The sequence below is a fragment of the Choristoneura fumiferana genome, chromosome 30 (assembly GCF_025370935.1).
Source record: "Choristoneura fumiferana chromosome 30, NRCan_CFum_1, whole genome shotgun sequence".
Classification (NCBI taxonomy): domain Eukaryota; kingdom Metazoa; phylum Arthropoda; class Insecta; order Lepidoptera; family Tortricidae; genus Choristoneura; species Choristoneura fumiferana.
The window spans coordinates 7,129,472-7,151,584 of NC_133501.1; the positions used below are offsets into that span (position 1 = coordinate 7,129,472).

The window sequence follows — 22,113 nt, forward strand, 5'->3', positions numbered from 1 at the left end:
TGGGCTTGCAATATTAAAATCATTTTCTCTCAGCATTTACAATATAAGAAATACTAAGTAATATCTCAGTTTATATTGACGCACCAACAGTGGAGTAATTAAAAAAAAGGTGTCTCAATAAAAACAAATTAATTTTCCTAATTTCTTGTATTCACTTCAAACTACTGCTACTTGTCGCGCCGCCTTTGCCGCGGCGGCAGCGGCAGCTTCAAATGCACCGTATTGACGTGCAGTTTGAGCGACGCCGCGTGCGCCAGCAACTTGCCGCACGTGCCACATTTTACTTGCGGGCGCTGGCCAAGATGTACCTGGAAAAAACAAATTTTCACTTTTCATGCTCGTAAAGTTGGCGTTTATGCTGGATCTAGGCCAGGGTTTCTCAAACTTATGGCTCCACGTACCCCTGTTAAAGTTTCTAGACGACAGCGAACCCCTACCTCCCCCCCCTCCACCCAAAGAAAGTAATAAAACTGGCTATTAGAGAAACTAAGTTTATTTTTATTTCAATCATCATGATAATATAATGTATATTATTAATTTCAATAAAAGGTAACAAATATAGGTAAGAATCGTCTTGCCAACGAAAATACAAACTGAAAAAAATAAGTTACAAATTTGGAGTTGAAAAAAAAAAAAAAAAGACTCCAAAAGTCAATCTTGCCAGTATTGCAGCCACCATCACGTAAACCTTGTCGCGAACCCCCTACCGTCGAATAGCGTACCCCACTTTGAGAAACCCTGATCTAGGCGACATAAAATGACGTGTTTATCGATCCTCGCCGTACCGGCTCGGGTGACTATATGAACGTCTTGGGTAAAATGGCTCGTTTTATGCTCTTGTTGCACAATCTACTATTTTTTTTTGGTCGGTAAAATCGCCAGAAAGTTCTATGATCTCAATATTCGGAAAGTGCGCATGCGCAACATTCAATAAGCTAACCAACAAAAAATTGGAAAACTCCTGACATTGTCACTTTAAAGTTCAATATCTCAAAAACGGCTAAACCGTATTTGATAAAACATATTTAAGAACCATTGCTAGAAAACCTGCTTTCAAAAAAAACCTCATTCAAATCGGTTCACCCGTTTAAGAGCTACGGTGACCACATAGCGGTCAAACCACCCTTTTTGCGTCAGGGTTTAAAAATCCCTAATAAGAAAAAAAAATGAGGTTTTTTTGTAGCATTTTGTGTTTTTTGTATTAATTTTTACAGCGTAATAAATCTTCTCTCTTCGCGTTTAAAATGCTGAAACGATTTAGATTAAATTCGATACACAGATAGCTTTTATCCCGGAAATTGCATAGTTCCCGCGGGATAGTGATAAACGAATTCTACGCAGACGGAGTCACTAATGGTTCTAAACCCCTAATGCTGTATTTTTTATTGATAAACTAGCTGTTACCCCCGACTCCGTCCGCATAGAATTCGTTTATTGCTATCCCGCGGGAACTATGCAATTTCCGGGATAAAAGCTATCTGTGTATCGAATTAAATCTATCGTTTCAGCACTTTAAACGCGAAGAGGTAATAAAAAAACAAACAGACTTACGAATTTTCGCATTTATAATATTAGTAGGATTAATAGGGAAAATAAATTCCGCTGCATGGCATAGGCGTCCTCCCAGCATGAGAGGACAATCGGGATTGTTATAACCTAACCAACTAAAAGTTGGAAAACCCCCGACTTTGTCACTCAAAGTTCAATATACATGTCTAAGAACCATCGCTAAAAAACCTGCTATCATATAAAAAGACCGCATTCAAATCGGTGCACCCGCTTAAGAGCTACGGTGCCACAGACAAACAGACAGACACACATAGCGGTCAAACTTATAACACCCTTCTTTTTGCATCGGGTTAAAAATATGAATGGGTGGCATTGATGCTGACCACGCGGTGGTGTCGGCGCATGTTGTGCAGGCTGCTGAAGCATAGCGGGCAGCCGGGGGCGGGGCACGCGTGTGGTCGGGCGCCCGAGTGGCGCCGCTGGTGCGCTGCCAGGTTCGTCAGGGACTGCCAAATACAAAAACAAGCTTATACAATACAATACAAAGACTCTTTATTGTACCATCAGCCAATATGTGGTCTACCACCCTAAAGTTGATAATCGTTTGCATGTCACAAAACAATAATGCCAAAAGACGTGTCTGTCAACTTGAAAGTTCGACTTTGACGACATATTCATATTGATAGGAACTTGTTTAAAACTTGATAGACCACTTATTTGGCTGATGGTACACCAGACATAGTTTTGTATAGCTTCAAACAGTTGAGCAGCGTTGCCACCCAGTGGCGGATTAGCTAAGTAGCGAGAGTAGCAAATGCTACGGGCCCCGCGCGTCTAGGGGCCCCGCGGACCAATGCTTTCTGATCGTAAAAATGTCAGTTTACCATGTTTTTTTATCAATGGGTACAATACTGCCACCACAAAACCAACACGAAACCGCCGTCAAACGAACAGATGGTATCAAAATGAGCGACTATAGTGTTCTATTTAATACTAGGTTAAAATTTGAAGCAAAATTCAAATTTGTTTATTGCATGTCATATTACAGGCATTAGGATGGAAAATTACAAAATAGGTATACATGTGACGCCCTGATAGGGCACGGCAATACAAGTAAACAGAGTGTGTATATAACATGCATGTAAAAGAAAAAAAGAAACATATAGGTACTTGACGTAATACGGTATTTGACAACTCCTGATTTTGCCATATCTTAATATTATTATGAAAATATAGATATACTCTTACCTTCATAAAACTTAACAAGCCAATGTTAACTAACAAATGCTTTGTCCCTTTCTAACAAATACAAATGTCGAAGTGACAGATAAGGACAAACGAATTTTAGCGGCATTTTAACTAAAATAGGTTTGATTGTCGTTTATGAATAAGGGGGATAGTGTTTAGCGAAGAGAAAATTTAAATCGGTTGAAAATTGGATTTATAGTGATTTTTTGAAAAATCTATATACCTGTATCTTTCTAAAACGCTTTTCTCTATGCAGCAAGTATGGCGGTACTGGCGTGTGACGTCTCATGCCAGTGTGTCTTTCTCTGTCTAATCTTGAATTTCAAACCTGTATAACTTTTTGTATGTTTTAATTTAAAAACATACAAAATAGTGAAATACCGTATTACACACTCACATGAGACACATTTTAAGTTTTTCAAGGGCAATGCAAATCAAAGGCCCCATGATAATATTTGCTACAGGCCCCGCGCTGGCTTAATCCGGCTCTGTTGCCACCAGAGATGTGCGAGGATATGTTACGAGGAATATGTTTTTCATGGTGTACTGCCTTTTCGGCGAAATATGTTTCGCCAAATTTCACTTAGCAACCAATCTTTCGCCAAAGTTTCATTTGGCAAACAATTCGTTGGCATAACTTTACTCCGCATTTTTCTTATTACGCAACAATTTTATATTGCAAAATTTTACTTCATCACTTCATCACTTTTATGTGGCAAATAATTATGTAGCAAATGATTGGCTAAGGCGAATAACAAATTGTCAAATAACATTTGGCCAATTTTTATATTGCAAAGTTTTACTTCAAAATTTGTGCGAGCGAGCGAAGCGAGCGAGCAAGACGGCTCGGAGCAGAAGCGACTTGGATAGTTTAGGTTCAGAAGGCTAAGGCGGGAGCGAAGCGGAGCGTAGCTCCCGCCTTAGCCTTCGATGTTAGTTTTTTTTTATAGCAGCCAGGATAACTGCCACTAGGAAAGTAGGTTGTATGCCATTCAATATGTTGCTAAGTTAAGGTATGCCAATCAATACATTTGACCAAAATATAAAAGACATCTTAAAAAAATCCCAGGTAATAATTTGCATAATAATAATTTATCAAATGATTAGTTGGGAAATGATATCAGTGCGAAATGTTGAGTTGGGAAATAACATTTCGCCTAAATAAAAATATGGGATAAATAGTTTGGGAGCTAATAATTTGCTAAATAATTTTCGCCGAATCATTAGTAAACCGTTTTTCATGAACCAATAGGAACGCTTCATTTACCTCGCCTCGCTCCGCTCAGCTGTTTCCACCAGAGATGTGCTGATCGAGGATGTGTAAATGAAGCATTTCTATTGGCTACTGAAAACATCCTCGCACGTTATTGGTGGTAACGCTGTTTAGTACCCTGTGTCGTGCTACACACCTTAAGTCAATATAGTAGAAAGATATCACAATAAAAAAATATAAATCTTAAAAAAAATTAGACGCAGGCCATAGAGTAAGATAAATATACCAAAAGGAATAGAGAGCGTACTCAACGCAATTATCTGTCACCCCGTTTGACGCGACGCCATATTTGAAATACTACCGTGCTGCCCTCTGAAAATTGGTGTCAGACGCCGTATATATATATGCATACCTACAAATATAACCATGTCTTTATTAGAGCCCCGCAGACCGCAGACTATATCGGCCGAGAGTTTAATTAGGCTGTTAATCTGTATAAAGATGTATGCAAGTGCGCATATTATAACGATTCGGTATCGGTCGTTATAGTGTGCGCCTTGTGTGCGCACTTGCATACGTCTTTATACTGATTAAAGAGCCTAACTAAACTACCGGCAATAAAAAGTCTGCGGTCTGCGGGGGCTCTTACTCGTATAGTTTAGTAGGGATATAAAAAAAATAACAAGTTTTACTTATTAGTTTTATTGTGCTTATTTTACGTAATATAAATGGGCAGCTTGTTTAATTTCATCCATACCATCCAAATATGTGACTTTTCCTTTAAGAAGGTTGTTTCTATTTTGATCCTCTGCTTTAAAATGTATGCCACATATTCTTTTGTGCTTATACCGCACGTAGTCTTCTGGGTTTTCCAATTTTTCTCCCATGACATTCACCCAAGCTTTAAATTGCTCAGGAAATTTATCAGGGTTGGGAAATCGATGAAGTGGTATTTCTGCTGGAAAACAAAAATAGTTATAGAAATAGAAATAAGCTTTATTGTATAACTGTGTTTTTACAATGATGGTAGCTTGGAAAACACTGCTTAAACATACTTAAATAGATACATACTTATATGTATCACACCTCCAATCTTCAATATCATTAGTATTTTACACAAATAATATCTGTCCCAACCTGGGATCGAACCCAGGACCTTAAGCTTTGTAGTCAGGTTCTGTTACCACTCGGACATCCTATCGTAAAGTATATTAAATAAGTCGTGTCTAAATAAAACCCCGTTGGCATGGCGCCGTTCTGATCTTACAGGTAATAAATAATCAGTTTCTTTTGCCGGGAAAACATGCAATCAGAGCCCGATTGCATAATAAAATACAAGCTAATAGTATTAGCGATTATGTATTGAAATTCACGAATATTATTAGCTTTTACTTTATTATGCACTTGGGCCCAGGTCTCAATTAGTTCAGCAGGACGAGTATTATAAAAACTAAGCTAAATGATAGAAAAACTAATGTTACTTACCACTATGTTCGCAGCCTAACGCACAACGCATGTTGAATGTCGTAATAATCACAAAATAAAACAAAAACAGCGTCCAAATCGCAAACACAAAAAAAAAACAATTCAAAAGCATCCTTTCGCAAAGTAAATCCCGCAACTCATCGAAGAAACTTTCAAGACGAAAGCGAATCTGAACTTGTTGTTGTTTCTTTAAAAAAATATGGCTCTGTCCATCGGAGGACAATTTTGCCAGTGTCTAGTAGTTTTTGCCGTTGTACGGTAAAAAAATTCTAGAAAACGAAATATGAGAGGTAATGGTGGATGAACGATGACAGCGCGAATCAAAAACTGAACTTGAATAACCGTTTCTATGACGGACGTAGGTATGCAGTCCCTAGACTAGACATTATGATTTCTGTGTTGCTTGCTAACTAAACTATGACAAATAAAGAAAATAGGAAATAATTTTGGAGAATATTTTAAAATAAACACTGTAATTGGTTGGATTTGATAAATGAAAATAATAAAATGCATATTCAGATAGAAGTATAAGTAAAAGAATATATAAAACTAGATAATACTGCACTAACGACATCTATCACCTATACCGACAAAATTTCGAGTCCAAAAAGAGCTGTGGACTACATGATCTCAAGAGATAGCGCTGTAATCGAGTTTCAAAGCTGTCAAATCCAAATGCTCTAACTTGTCTACCCCTGCGCAGGCCCTTGTTTTTTGAAACAAACAGGCAGAGATATGTGGTGCATAGGAGAAATTCGTGTCTGTACCGTTGTCCAGCGGTGGTGTAGCGGTATAGCAGGCGGCACGGAATGCCGAGGACCTGGGTTCGATTCCCAGCGCTGGTCTTATTTTTCTGGTTTTTCTGTGCAGTTTGTATTTTCGATATGTGTTTTACGGGATGACCGTAAAAGTAACAAAAATTTGGAATTGAAATAAACAAATACAAAAAGATTCCAAAAAACCAATCTTAATTGGTTTTAGTTTTTAAATTTTGATATGACGTGGTTTATAGATGAAAATTCGTTATGGACGACTGGGAAAGAGGGCCCAGACAGTGCTGGACTCTCGCTGAACCACTTGTGACGGTAACGATGACAGGAAAAGCGCTAAAGATGATGACGCCAGTGCCAACCATGAGAATGCCACAGGTAATGATGATAACGACCATGATGATGATACTGTGATTAATGATAATGACGATAATGTTCTTGTAGTAACAACGATGATGGTGATGACGATAATAATGATAATCACAATGGTGATGAGAATGACGTTGATAGTAATGGTAACGAAGATAACAACGACAACGCCGATATTAATGCGAAAGACAAAAACTATTATAATGTCGCATGTCGCCGATTTTGGTGGTTATAATGACGATGACAACGGTATTGCCCGCAATATTGATGATAAAAATGTTGGGTAGTGTGTGTCTGCCTTAAATAACTCTATAATTGTCATTGACGAAAACGTCTATATTTATGGTTTACGAGAGCTTTTTGCTCCTTTCTCTTCCTCTGCTGCCGCCATTACGTACGGACATATATTAAACAATTAAACAATTTATTTCAATAACAACTTCTTTTACATGGCATTTATTAATGGCTGGAGCCTCCTTTTAAGCTTGATAAAGCCTGTGTCAGGAGGCACCGCTCCTCTATAGTTATAGTCTGCATGTACAGTCAGCATCTAAAGCAGCCGGTCACTCTGCCGCAATAGTACATATTTATCACTTGCATGGCGTTACGTATTTGTAACAAAGCTACTTCTGACGCTGACCGTACTAAGATGGTGTTACATTTATAAATCAATTTGTGACTGTTACATTCTATTCTATTACCTATTCTATTTATAATACTTATTGCATGCAAGCATATAGGCATGCAATATCGAATAATCCTGCACAATTTATATAATTTATATATATCACTGCTCCAGATCGATAGAGACACAATCCAAAACAAGTTTTATAATTTGATAATTTAACTTTGATTGAAGAGTGACATATTCTAAAATGTTATGTCCTAGAATTTTTAGTTGTGCCACCATCAAATCAAAGCAGCAACATCAATTGAAATAAACACAAAAGACAAACGCAAAAAACAAGAACCCATAAAAGAAAAAGTGTGTGTGTGTGTGTGTGTGTGTGTGTGTGTGTGTGTGTGTGTGTGTGTGTGTGTGCGTGTGTGTGTGTGTGTTTGTGTGTGTGCGTGTGTATGTGTGTGTGTGTATGTGTACTTACTATTAAGTATGTGATATCATTTTTTTAGGTGTTGCAATAGTTCCTCAGTCTCCTCATAGGTTTTAGCTTCAAGCCATGTCAGAATGATCCTTTTGCACTCATTATATTGTCTACTGTAAAATTTTAATTCCCTGTTCAGTTTGTTGTACAGAAAAGCAGAAAGTTTAATATATTGTCGGCTAGCAAATTTGGTTTTTGTTTGAGGTGCAAATGCTACGTTATCCTTTCTTCTTCTAAGTGTAATACTGCTGTCATATGGTAAAGCCTTATGTTTTTTTAACACTACATGAGTAATATACAATTTTCTAACAGAAAGAAGTTTAGATAGTTTATACAAGCTCTCAGTGGAAAACCTTCTCTTTTTAAAATACATTACTTTAATCAAACCTCTTAGAGCACGTTCGACCTGGAGAAAACGCGTTTTGGCCGCACCTCCCCATACAGATATGCAATAAATTATAACGGATTGCACCAAGCATATATAAATATCCTTTATAAGATCTCTATTCGGAGCACTGGGCCTTCCCGACGCAGCGACACCTCTCGGCACTACATATCTTAGAGATTTGAAAACCCAAATCAATTTTCTTATTCGTGCAGATACATATTCAAGATGTTGATACCAAGAGAGTCGCTGATCCACAAAGACACCCAAATACTTGCAATGTGTAACTTTTAAAATACTTGGACAGTTACAATTATCCGATGTATAATCGCAACTATGACTATGTATTTTTATGGCAAAGTCAGTGTTAGGTTGTGTATCATTATTAATACTAAAACATACGTAATTAGTCTTACTAGTATTTAATGTAAGTATGTTGTTTTGTAACCATTTATGTATTTGCCTCAACCTTTGTTCAGCATTTTTCCTAACCGCAACCCAGGAATCACCAGTAAAAACGACGGCTGTATCATCAGCGTATGAAAATATTTTTGCATTTGCAACATGCATATTACAAAGGTCATTAATGTACACCAAAAATAAAGTTGGACCAAGGACACTACCTTGCGGCACGCCGTACGACACCTCCTCATCGCCACTGATACAGTCAAACAACTTTACACTTTGTCTTCTATTAGACAGGTAATCTTTGAACAGGCGAAGTGATGTACCTCTTATACCGAGCTTTTCTAGCTTGTGTACAAGGATGGGAACAGATACAGTATCGAACGCTTTTTTTAGGTCGAGGAACACTGACATACACTTCTTATGGTTGTCTAATTGTTCTACTACCAGTGAACTTAGTGAAACTACAGCATCCTCAGTTGAACGACCATGTCTGAAACCATATTGGGAGGGAGATAAAATATCAAAACTATTTAAAAAATTAAGTATCCTTACGTTAAGAAGTTTTTCCATAATTTTGGAGATCGCTGGCAGCACCGATATCGGCCTATAGTTATTTATATCATTTCTGTCCCCACCCTTGTACACGGGTGTTATAATTGCCCGTTTGAGAAGAGCTGGGAAGATTCCTGTATCAAAACAAAGGTTAATGAGGTGTGTTATAACTGGGACTACCTCTGTATTTGCCATTTTCAAAAAAATTTTAGGAATATTATCCCATCCTGGAGCACTATCCGATTTGAGAGTCATCAGAGTGTTGTAAACCTCGATGTCATCGGTGTGGAGAAGCACAAATGAATTAGGCTGAGAAGGTAGATGATCAAGGTAAGAATTTTGCGTATTTTTATCGGGATGAACATGTTCGGCAAGCTGTTTGCCTATGTTAACAAAATATTCATTTATGAAATCTGCGGAGGAGGTTGGGTCTGATTTTATATTTCGTAGTTCCGAGTTTGTACAATTATTTACACTTGTATATGTAATGTTTTTAATATTTTTCCATAGTGTTTTATTATTTTTAATAGATTTGGCTAGTAAATCCCTTTCATATCTTCTTTTTAATTTTTTTATAAGGTTATTGCAGTAGTTTCTATATCTAATATATGTTATCTTTTTAATTTCATTAAATGGATCATTACGGACTTGTTGTTGCAATTTATCACGATTTCTTATACAACGAAGGATCCCTGATGTGATCCATGGCTTGATAATTCGATATTTATTTGATATTGTGGAAACTACTGTATTTTCTTTCAAAGTTTGTGTTAATTTACATATAAGCCCCTCTACGACCTCATCAGGATCATTACAAAATAAAAGTTCTGATAATTTTTTGGTTTTAAGGTGCGTGACGGCTTCTTCAAAATTAATAGTTTTTTTTATTTTAGATACTGGTGGGTAGTTTTTAGTTTTAGCTATAGATAAAAACGTAGTGAAGTGATCAGAAGTAGTGGTATATAAAATAGCTACTGAGGCTAACGCTTTGCTTCTATTTATTCTCAACATAAAATGGTCCAGGCAGTTCTTATCTCTTGTAGGTATAGTATGACCAGCCAAGATACCATACAAGGACAGCATGTTTAGATAGTTGATTCTATTATTTTGTTCATAGTAACTTTCAATAGGTTTGAGTGCAATATTGATATTAATGTCACCGGCAATAATAATGTTTTTATTTGTATGATTTAGGGTATCTAGTTGTACCCCCAATGAGTTTATAAAACCTTCCGCATTTGGGTAAGATGGAGACCTGTACATACACAGAACGTAGTAATTCAATATTTCTAGTTGTAAACAAGACGACTGGGGCAGTTTAATTTCGTGAATTTTATGCTTTAATGAATTTTTAACATACACTACCACCCCATCATTTTGATTGAGCTGACATTTTGTAGAATACGAGTTATAATTCGATAGTTGTGGTAAGGGTTTGTTTACGTTTAATCTGCATTCCGTTAAGATTATTACGTCTGTATCAAATGGAAGGCTAGATAAAGTCAGTAAGAAGTCGTCAAAGTTGCAATATATACTCCTAATATTTTGGGATATCACAGTAAAATCATCCCTTCTAACCTGTAAGTAGCTTTTAAATTCTGCAACGTTACACTGAAACGAACGCGCTATTTCTAGGTTATCAATTTCGTTCAATGTTTGTAGCGTACTATCCATCCTTATTAATGTTACAACACGTCGTATCATCAGCGTACCTCGTGCACTTAAGAAGGAATATGCTTAGATAATGTACTGTCTCATATAAACTGACCCCAAAGAATGAAAACACAACGAATAAATACAATCGGTGGTTAGGCGCATAACAATAGTGTGCCTCATGTTTTATTATACAAATTGGCAGTAGAATTCTATAATAACCTAAGATAATTTAGTAGTGAGAGTTTCGTTTATTAAGCAGTTGAGTGTATAACTGAATGTAAGTATTTGGTAAAAGTAAAATCTAGATAAAATTAATATTGAAAGTGTTTGTGTGTGTGTGTGTTGTGCTTGAATAAGGTTATACAAAATAATATTGTAACATACCATAATAATATGAACAAGTTCAGGGCTCCCGGTTAAATAATCCACTAATAAGTAAATAAGCTCCACTCGAGCGTTATTAGTAATAAATAATAATACCAATTTATTGACACATCTTTTTAAACATTTTAAAATAATTTTCTTAGGTAGTCAGGTTTCCTGCTGCATCAAATGTTGAACTTGTTTTTCACTTTCAATCAAAATAATAGGTGCATTGTCATGTTTTCGTACAAAGATCTTTCCGAAATTGGGCCAGCAATATTTGTAACCTTTTGACTTAGCCAGGTCCCGAGCCAGGTAGTGCAGGCGAGCGGCCTTCGGTGTTAAGTTCTCTGAAAGAAAGATTGGTGTATCTTCTTGAGTTTTGAAGCCTAGATGTTTTGCGCAGAGTTTGTTGTTGTTACTTTTGTTGAAAGATTTTGCCTTCTTGAATAGTTCAGTTTTCAGCAAAACGGAACTAGTTTCTACGATAATCGGAGTATTTTTGTGCTCAGGTTTCTTTGCGCGCACTCTATAAATGTCCTTAATATCACTTTTATTCACTTTACACTTAATTGTCTCTGCAAAGCTTATTACCATTTGTATCAAATCTTGTTTGGTTTCAGCTGCTTGCTTAGGTACACCTTTTAATTCGAAATTAGCTTTTCGAGAGCCCGCCCGTAGTTCTTCAACTTTATTTTCCAGAAATAAAATATATTGCCTATCCTCCTTCACATGATTTTCTAGGTGGTTAATTTGTTTTTTAAATTCTTCATTCTGTGCATGCAGAATACTGACAGAGCTCTCAATGTTTTGGTTCGATTGTTGAATTTCTTTAAGAGTTGACTTAAGACTGGCGAGTTCTTCTCTTTGAGATATAGTAAATGTTGTCATTAGTTGCTTCATCTCCTCCTTAAAATCCCTGAACAGATCATCAGACAAACTATGTCTTTGGACTCGTTGAGTAACGTAATTAGGAGGCGTAACCTGATCGTCATACGACATCTCCAGATTTGTAATGTTACTGTTGAGTTCACTCATTGTATACTAGGATAACAGATATCCGATTAGTAATGACAGAGCGAAAGGCACGAGAGTGAGCAGTGCCTGCGAGCGCACTTAATGAGCGGCGCGGTGACATCAACAGCGTACGCGCCTTGTGAGCGAGAGGGTCGCAGCGAGCACAGTTCGTTAGTATGCAGGTAATGAATGAATGAAGTACCAGGAGCAACTCGCTGCCGTCGCGCGTCGCGCCGTAAATACTTCTTGATTTTATGCACTCCTATTCTCACTCACGAATTAATGTCACTTATTTTATTTTTATAATTTAAAAAATAAACCGTAACAGAATATCAAACACGTCTAACACCTTGTGAGATCCGAGGGGAAGAGGATAATTACAAAATGTGAGTTTCTTGTGTGTGTAACAATGAATAAAGGATTATTCTATTCAGCAATGTGATGCCTATCAATAGAGCACAGCCGTGCCTCTCGCTCCGTTAGCATGTTCCAATTTGATACTTATTTCCACTGTTTGTCGACTCGACACCTGTCGTCATCCTATCATATGCCAATTGTAATGATGATGGTAATGATGTGAATAGTAATGGCAACGACGATGATAAGGATGTTGATGATATAAATGCTAACGAAGATGACGACGACAACGTCACTATCAATGCCAGTGTCAGTAATGATGATAATATCGCCAACTTTGGTGATTATGATGTTAAAGCCAACGATATTGCTGATGCGAATGCCATTGACTATGCCACGCTTATTGTAACCACTCACAGTGCACTCGCTGCCGCAGGTCTCGCAGACGAAGGCGTGTGCGGGGCGGGGGCGCGCGCGGGGGGGCTCCTTCAGCCGCTGGTTGAGGTGCGCGCGCGCGCGGTGCGTGCCCCACGACTGCGCGTCGCTGAACCACTTGTTGCACTGCAATGTCACAGCTACGGTCACAACAAAATATTAAACAATAATAATCGGTGAAGGAAAACAGTAAGACAACCTTACCTGCAAAGTTATTTAATGGTGTGTGTTTCGTTTCTAAACCGCAGTAGTAACGCGTGGATAGCACAGCCCAAGGCCAAGCCGAATACAATGATGATAATGATGATGATGATGAAGATATAGTAACAATATTGCCCGCTACCGTTTTGTCGTTGGTCCTTACAAACATGTTGACATTAAGGCGGCGTTTTGCATTTCCACTAGAGAAATGCGAGGATGTTGCGAGTAATCTGTTTGTCATGAGCCAATAGAAACGCTAACGCTTCATTTAACGCATCATCGCTCAGCGCAGCTCTAGTTAATGATAACATTGATGATGATGATGATAATGATTATGAAGATTGAAGATATTGATGATGTTAATGATGATATTGATGAAGAAATCCTGTATAAACGTGTATAGTACCTCTCGGCAGAGCAGCGCCCTCTGCGCGTGGTGTTCCCGCTGGTGCCGCCCGAGGCCCTCGTCGCTGCGGCACTCCTCCCCGCAGTGCGGACACGGCCTGCGCACACACATTATGTTGTTGTAGCGACTCCTAGCGCCATCTAGTGTGCAACTAGAAATTCCGACCTAGTTCGGTCCCCAGACATAACACTTGCCTGGAGAGAGATCTCTTTATCAGAGGCTCCGCTCCACATTGTGATTCCCTGTCTATACGTAGACAATCAACTCTAAAGATATTATTATCGACACGATTTTGTCTATGATTTTTTTTTTTTTTTTTTTGTTTAACAAATAAATATTTTTATATTTTATCTTTTTCTTTATCAAAAAACGGCGAAGCACATTTAGCGCATCTGACAAATAAATGAAGAGTGTAGAGTTAGAAATCAAGTAGACTTAGCAAAACATGCGAATATCTTTTGATATAATTAAAATATTTGTAGGTATAACCTAAGGTATAATTAATCTAACTTAAAATAAAAAAGATGGTCTGAATTTATTAACAACAAAAATAATTGTTAATAAAAAAAATATATAATGAAATAACAACTAGATATACAGTGTCTCAGTCAAAATACGGATGGACTGGATGGAGTGAGCTTGTGTTCAAGTGCCCATAAATTCAGGGCCGTCTTTCACCTATTAGAGGCCCTGGGCACCACATGCTGCATTCGGTAAGCCTGATTTTGAGTAGCTATCGGTTTTCGTTTGGTAATAGAGTAAGGTCAAACGGGACCCAATGCATCGCGGCGCGGGGCTCTGGGCACGTGCCCAGTGTGGAAGAGGAGCCTGCATACATTTTGTAAAAATAACGCGAGCACGCAAAATTAACGGGATTTATAACAAGATTGGTTTTTGGAGTCTTTTTGTATTTTTCATTTCAACTCCAAATTTGTTACTTTTACGGTCATTCCGTGAAATCCATATCGAAAGACGAAAATATAAAGCTGCTTAAGAGGCTAAATAAGAAACAAACAAACTGAGATAAGCGGTGCATAGGAGAAATTTGTGTCTGTATTCACATTTCTCTCGCGTCTCTTAAAGATCCCGTGGACGGCATTTCGCACCAATCTTTCTATCCTCAAAGAGCTTCATATTAAAGACCGGCTTTCGTCGACTGTGCAATTACGAATACTGAAGTTCTTTGGTCACATCTCCAGAAATGAGAACTCAATGGAGAGATTGGTGGTTCAGGGGCAGGTGGAAGGCAAGAGGGCACGCGGCCGATCACCAACTCGCTGGACTGACCTGATTAAAAAAGCTACTGAGTCCACCATGGTCCAGTGTACTCGCAACGCCTCTAACCGGCAGAAATGGAAGCACATTGCTAAGAGGGCTGTCCTCGAAAGGGTCTGCGACCCACCGAACATCTTTTCATGTACCTCGTCTGCGCAACCACGACCACTCTGACAAGAGTGTCCGACTAAGAAGAAGAGTATTCACATTTCTGTAGGGGTACAGCACGCAGCACGGAATGCTTCCCAGCGCTGGTGTCTTTTTCTGTTTTTTTCGGTACATCCATATTTCAGTTTGTTTTTTCGTCGTATATCATTCAGTTACCTCATGGAGTCATCGCAGCCATCAGTCGCGGCGGCTGCGTGCGTCTCCATCGCCGCCACACTCGTGAAGTGCGCGCCGCACACAACACACTTACACTCGAACTGGGGCACTGACAGCTGCAACAAACGACAGTATCGTAGATAACAGCTTTAGACGACTAGACGCAGAGAGAAGCTTGTGATAAACAAGACTTTAAGGTGTCGATCGATGTCATTAGTCAATTGGTTTGGTAGATTTTGCTACTCGACCGATACCGATCGATAAACGATTGATAGATAGGTATAGTAGAAGCTATCGATCGACATCGGCTCATTAAATTAATCGACGATCAATTGATTGGTGTAGTAGTAGTAATTGTCATCTCTTCGTCATCACGCAAAAAATTAGACGACCGTTGGAGTCAGAAATAATCATTCAAAATGCCGCGGAGCCTAAAAAGGACGAAATAAGTCTAGCGTTTAGCACTATAAAAATGAAAAAAAAAAATGAAAATGAAAAAATATTCGGGACACAAATATAATAATAAATACAACAAAAAATAAAATAAAGTAAAATAAAATAAAATGAGAATACAAAAAATAAATAAAAATAATAAAGTAAGTAAATTAAACTTCAACAGTCGGGATCCATAACTTGGAATTTTTGAGCGGGTCACGTTTTTACTATTAGACTTGCTTTGCCTTTTTATTTTTATTGAGTTTTTTTTTAATAATAACTTTGTGACAACGACATTCATATTTTTACAATAGTCTATTCAGTGTCTGAAATTGTAACTCGTAATAGACGTATGTCAGTCAATTTCATTTGTAAAACATCAATCTAATACCTTTAAACGAGCAATTCTTGTATTCTTGTATGGCTTGGGGATCTCGGAAACGGCTCCAACGATTTCGATGAAATTTGCTATGTAGGTGTTTTCGGGGATGAAAAATCGATCTAGCTTGGTCTTATCTCTGGGAAACTGCTTGTTATCGAGTTTTAGCCCGTGCAAAGCTCGGTCGCCCAGGTACTATTCTTTAAATAAACAATTTATTCATTCATTCAAACCATTTCCACGCTCACCTCACTGTTCCGATGCGTGCGCGTCTTGTGATGCCTCAAGCCGTTGTCGCCGACAAAGGTCTCGCCGCACATTTCGCACGCGGTGTTGGCCGCCGGATGCCGGCGCCGCACGTGCGTCAGGTACGACGTGTATTTACTGCAACAATGCCGCATGCCACAGAAACAAGTACGTCTACCCACTTTATTTCGTTGTAAAGACCAGTTTCAAGTGCAACCCGCTACATCCCACAAGTTAATATAGTAGAAAGGTATAATCGAACCATAGATTAACCCCCTTATTCATAAACGACAATCAAACCTATTTTAGTTAAAATGCCGCTAAAATTAGTTTGTCCTTATCTGTCACTTCGACATTTGTATTTGTTAGAAAGGGACAAAGCATTTGTTAGTTAACATAGGCTTGTTATGTTTTATGAATAAGGGGGATAGTCTGTAAAAGAGTCCCGTAACAAAAATTATACGTAAGTATTCTTTGATTTTACCGTTTCCAGGTATCTGAGCCCAGTCTAATAATCAGCAATAAATGAGAATTAAGCTGTGTATTAAATTAGGCTCTGTATTTCACTTTAATAATTTGAATTACAAATTATATCTTTTCTTGTTCATTGATTTGCCAGAAGAACATAGACGTTACCATATCCTGTGACGGAGGTACTGCTTGGCTTACCTGAAGACTGCGTCGCAGTGCGGACACTTGTGCGTCGTGCCGGCGTGCGAGAGGAAATGGTTCTTTGCTATGAACCTGAAACATAAGAGTATGTATACATTTAAAGCATTCCCCTCAGGCAAGGTACCGACGATTCTTTCAGCATGCCCCCTCCGAATAACTAAGCTTATTTAAAAAAAATTACAAATTTCAGCGTTGATTGCACGAGAAAAACAAGTGTTACTGTTCTATTAAAACTGTTGCTACATTAAATCTTTAATTAAAGACATGGACAAAACCGACGCAGTGGAAATAGAAGCAGAAGTAGAAAAAGAAAATTTAGCCTCACCTAGTTCTGGTGACGAAGCCACAGGCCTCGCAGGTGAACTTGAGGCGGTGCGTGTCCTGGTGCACGTGCGCTCGGCTTCTGGTCTTGAAGCGCACGAGGCAGATCTCGCAGGCGTGCGCGCCCGCACTCTGTCGAGAAATCGTTCAGGGCCTTTACAGATGTACTTCACAATCGCAATGTAACTGTATTCTGCAACTGACTTATAATTTTTTATAACAAATGGCGTGAAATTTTGTCGATTACAATGAAACTGTAATCGGCAAATAGTAGTTGTACATATTAATTATAATGACCCGGATAACTCTCGTCTTAAAGTCGCGTTGCTCCGAAGACGAAGGGCTACGGATTAGCCCGAAACATGTCGAGCTAAACTCGATTTAAGACGTGATTATATTTAATATGAGTGAGTCTCACGGTAGTTTCATGTTCAAAGTAGTTGTACATATTTAGAATGCAGTTCATCCACATTCTTTAAGGGCATCATGAACCGGCCATGTTTTATGATCCTGTTTTTGATTCTTTTATGTTACTAATTATTCATCTTTCGGATTATATTAGAAGTTTTCTTCTATCCGTAAATATCATATTAATTTAATACTAATTCCAAGAGTTCTTGTATTGTATTGTACAATCAATATCAGGTCCTCTCTTTCCTCTCCACAGACATAGCGGCATTGCCGGCTCTAGCTCTTGATCAAGGTGGAACAAGATTGTCTACAACACTTCCACGCCTCGCAAAAGGTGTCATTTTTTTTTATTTTGCGCTGGAAACTGGAAAATGAGGCCCATTTGGTGTCTAAAGCGACTTCTCCTCTTGCTCTACCCCAGGGCCAGCGTTGCTATTCTAAAAAGCTAATTTGAAATACAACGAAAATACACTGAAACATGGATGCACATAAAAATCCCAGAAAAAGAGACCATTGCTGGGAATCGAACCCAGGTCCTCAGTATTCCGTGCTGCGTGCCATACCCCTACACTCAATGGACTCAGTCTAGGCACAAATTTCTCCCATGCACCACACATTTCAGCCTGCTTTTTTCTTTGTCACTAAAGCAGCGACACTAGCGACATGTGTAGCGAGGTGTAGGGTTATAGCACGCAGCACGGAATGCTGAGGATCTGGGTTCGATTCCCAGCGCTGGTCTCTTTCTGGGTTTTTTCTGTGCGTCCGTGTTTCAGTTTGTATTTTCGTTGAATTTCACGGGATGGCCGTAAAAGTAACAAATTTGAAGTTGAAATAAAAAAATACAAAAAGACTCCAAAAACCAATCTTAATTTGAAATAGTTCCAACTCACCACACTATGTTTCGCCATGTGCCCGTCGTACACAGCTTTAGTCGCGAACCCCTTCCCACACACCTCGCAGCCAAAAGCCGCGAGAGTGTAACTAGCTGCCATCTTTCTCCCTTCCACTTCCCTCAGTTGTTCTTCTTTGCTCAAAATATCAATCCTAACATTATATTTGGTTTGAAACTCGTCAAAATTAAAATCAGGAAGAAAACCATTGTCAGCCATTCGCCTTTTTATTATTCTTTTAGTTTTAGTGTTAGCTTCAACGATTTTAGGATTCTTGCTTTTATCAATTTGTTTGTCGCATTTTTTTCTTTTTTTACTAGTTTTAGCAAGCCTTGTTCTTTTCAGATCTACAACTACTTCTTCTAATGTATAAGTATTAATTGATCCGTTTGTTTCGTTGATTTCATTGTTAATGACGTCGGAATCATCAAAATCTGGTTCATTGATAAATATGTTTTCTATAAAATCGTTGGTTTCTTCTTTTATTGTGTCTTCTATTTTTATGAATTCTGGCTGAGTAGAATCTGAGGTGTAAACGCTACAGGTTTTTAGATTAAGACTCAGTTTTTGAGCTACACGGTCTATGGTACGAAGGTAATCCACAGTTACCTAGAAAAAACATATTTTTTACAAATATTTAATGACAATTCAATAAAAAATTCGTTGGCTTGAAAGAAACATTTATTCGTGACATCACTTAAAATAAAGTATTGGTTTTAATGGAAACCTTTTAATTTTTTTACACGTCTAGAAAGCACTTCAAACTTATTGTGTTGTGTGTTGTGTTGGCCAAGTATCTTACCACACGGCTCTCCGCTAAAGCCTTCTGCAGGATGCCCTGGGAGCGCTGGCACTGTCTCCGCAGCACCGAGTACTTGAGCATCTGAGCACGACACCACACGCAGATGTGGCGCGGGCAGCCGTCCCACTGGCTCACCTTTGAAGAATGTAGTTTTAAATTATGCTAATCAGATCTATTTATGGATCTAGGTGTAACTTTGTAATTTAAAAAAAAAACCGGCCAAGAGCGTGTTGGACACGCACAAAATTGGATTCCGTAGCTATTACGAAAAAATTAAGTATTTTTTTTAAGGATTTCGTATTTTTTACGGAAAAGTTTAGGTATATTTTATACCTTAAGCTAGGCTGCTATTTACTCTTAAACTACTAATAGTTCTCAAGAAAACTTAACCGTTATAGTTTTCCTTGTAAGTTAGATACACTTACTACCATCCTAATTCTTTCAAATTTTTCCACCCACCGGTTTAGATTTTAGAGGGGGGCGGGGGACGCTCGATTTTAATGAACATTTGCACTTTAAAGTTAAATATTTTACAAACCAATCACAGAATCGAAAAATTGTTTTAGTAACCCCCTAATGGTTTTAAAAGACCTATCCAACGATACCACACACTACAAGGTCGGATGAGGAAAAAATAACCCTTTTTTTTAATTTTTATTGTACCATTTTTTTGGCATAGTTTACATATATATTCGTGCAAAATAACAGCTTTCTAGCATTGACAGTCCCTGAGCAAAGCCGCGGACGGACGGACAGACAGACAGACATGGCGAAACTATAAGGTTTCCATTTTTGCCAATTTGGCTACGGAACCCTAAAAAGGAGATTAACCATGGGATTATGGCAGCTGGGTCAAAAGCTGACCGGATATTAACACACAGTGCATTAGGCCGCGTTTTAACCAGAGATTTCCGAGGGTGTCTCGCAAAACGGATCCTTATGCTCCTAAGGTTAACACTAGACTGTAAATTACAGTACTGTCATGGTCAGCTCATTAAAAAAAATGTTTTAATTTTTGCATTAGGCATATTACTGGTACGATGGATATGATATAATTTAACTATAATCAAATTTAACGCCGAAATGGCTTGAACCTTATTAACTTTACAGGATTTCGTAAAAGTTTTTATTAAAAAATTCCAGCCGGTTAATGTCGAATACTTACCACAATGCCCATCAAATCAGTAAAATTTTGTTCTAATCTACATTCTCGTATTTCGTATAAATCGACGTCAACCGCTAAACAGACGCGACAAGCAAGCAACTCATCTACTTTATCTCTCGTCATTTTAATCACAAATATTGCTCTTTTGTTTTTGTATAATTCAATTGTTTTGTTTACTTTATTACATAAATAAATGAGGAAGACAAGTGTATTGTATTGATCATATGTTTGGTTTGACATTGCGACAGTGTTGCCACTAAAATTTCATTTCTACCAATTTCAATCGGATTTTTTTTAGGGCCCTCTACGGTACCTTACTCCTATTAGTTATTCTGTGCCTCTACTCTACATGCTTTGATATTTATTTAGACATACAAAAACAAACAAAACAAAGCAAAAGCGGAAAGAGCAATATAGACGAAAAAGGGAATCTGCAGGGCTACTACGAAACTCGAAGTTCGTGTCGTACTGTCCCTCTCGCTCTCGTATTAAATAGTATAAGTGTCAGAGGGACCGCACGACACACACTTCGAGTTTGGTAGTAGCCCTGCTGACTCAGCACGATGTCACAAATTGCTTCGCAATGCTGATATTCCGCCAGAACCTTAACCTTAAGGGTTCCAAATCTAAACTTAACCAGGGTGTCCACTACAAATCCAAAAAAAAACCCTGACTTTCCCTCATCACATTTCTAAATTTCCCTGACCAATCATGTACATTTCAAAGCAGGTTATAATAATAGGTATGATTTTTTTTACTGCCCCAGATACTAAGCTAGACCCGATGATGGGAATTCACTGCACACTTTCGTTTTGTTTATGGTGCCATTCTTTAAGACGTCGCCCACAACTGGAAAGACGAGCTAAGTTTTGGGAAATCACGAGTTTTTTCCCTGACTTTCTGGATTTCTAGCAAATTTCCCTGATTTTCCCTGACCACCTTGCATTGAGCTTCCCTGATTTTTCCCTGACTTTCCAGGAAGTAAACATCCTGTTAACATAATAAACTTATCAGCAAAGCGGGACAGAAACGGATCGCAATATAGAAAATAGGATATAGGATTTAAACATATCCCACTTCCCACTAATATTATAAATGCGAAAGTTTGTGTTTGTTGGTTACCTAATGATTCGCCGACTATTTTTAGGCAGATGTATTGTTTCGCAGACTAACGTATCGTAACTCAACCTTTAGCAGACTATTTACTTGGCATATGAGTCAGTAAGCCGTACAACTATTTACAGAAATTCGTTTAGCCTATTAATCACTACACATTTTGCACATTTGGTCGAACAACCTTTCGCTTTTGTAACGGTTGAACTATTATTCAGTGCGCATATCAACTTTTCGCATCTTTTCGTTTCGCATGGGGACTGGCATTCAATACCGTGAATATGTATGGATTACATGGCCTTATTGGCATTTTTACACGCCGTGCTGACCGCACATTCTTTATGATTTTTTTATGTACCCTCACAAGTTTTCAAGTAATAAACGTATTTTTGACCATCATTTGTATTTATTTTACATTGGAGTTTTAAACAAACCAAGTCGCGATGCTAGCAGTTCGGTTCTGGCACTTCGCCGGCCGCTACCGCGGCACGCTCGCTTCGCTCGCTCGGCTCGTGCGTTGTTGGTCGCAATTCTACCTAACACTCCTCCTCGCTAACGCTCGTCGTCGCACCTAACTTCATTTTGATAAAAGCTAGTATATTT

General features: G+C 38.3%; 1 protein-coding gene across 1 annotated transcript; it reads right to left on the reverse strand.

Annotated features, from left to right (window-relative positions):
- Positions 1-139: 139 nt before the first annotated feature.
- On the reverse strand, positions 140-21,482 carry LOC141444721 (uncharacterized). Its single transcript, XM_074110334.1, has 11 exons — positions 20,398-21,482; positions 19,233-19,367; positions 18,431-19,039; positions 17,134-17,261; positions 16,806-16,880; positions 16,139-16,274; positions 15,077-15,192; positions 13,478-13,574; positions 12,853-12,996; positions 1,893-2,015; positions 140-308 (listed from the first exon to the last, which is right to left on the reverse strand). The coding sequence occupies exons 1-11, from the start codon at positions 20,635-20,637 to the stop codon at positions 168-170; spliced, it is 1,944 nt and encodes a 647-aa protein (XP_073966435.1). The 5' UTR covers positions 20,638-21,482; the 3' UTR covers positions 140-167.
- Positions 21,483-22,113: the final 631 nt, after the last annotated feature.

Coding starts and splice junctions, on each gene's coding strand:
- LOC141444721 (XM_074110334.1), bottom strand. CDS start 20,637: ATGTCAAACCAAACATATGATCAATACAATACACTTGTCTTCCTCATT. Junction 19,040..19,232: donor CTTTAGCGGAGAGCCGTGTG/GTAAGATACTTG, acceptor TGTTTTTTCTAG/GTAACTGTGGATTACCTTCG. Junction 12,997..13,477: donor GGGCGCTGCTCTGCCGAGAG/GTACTATACACG, acceptor GTGACATTGCAG/TGCAACAAGTGGTTCAGCGA.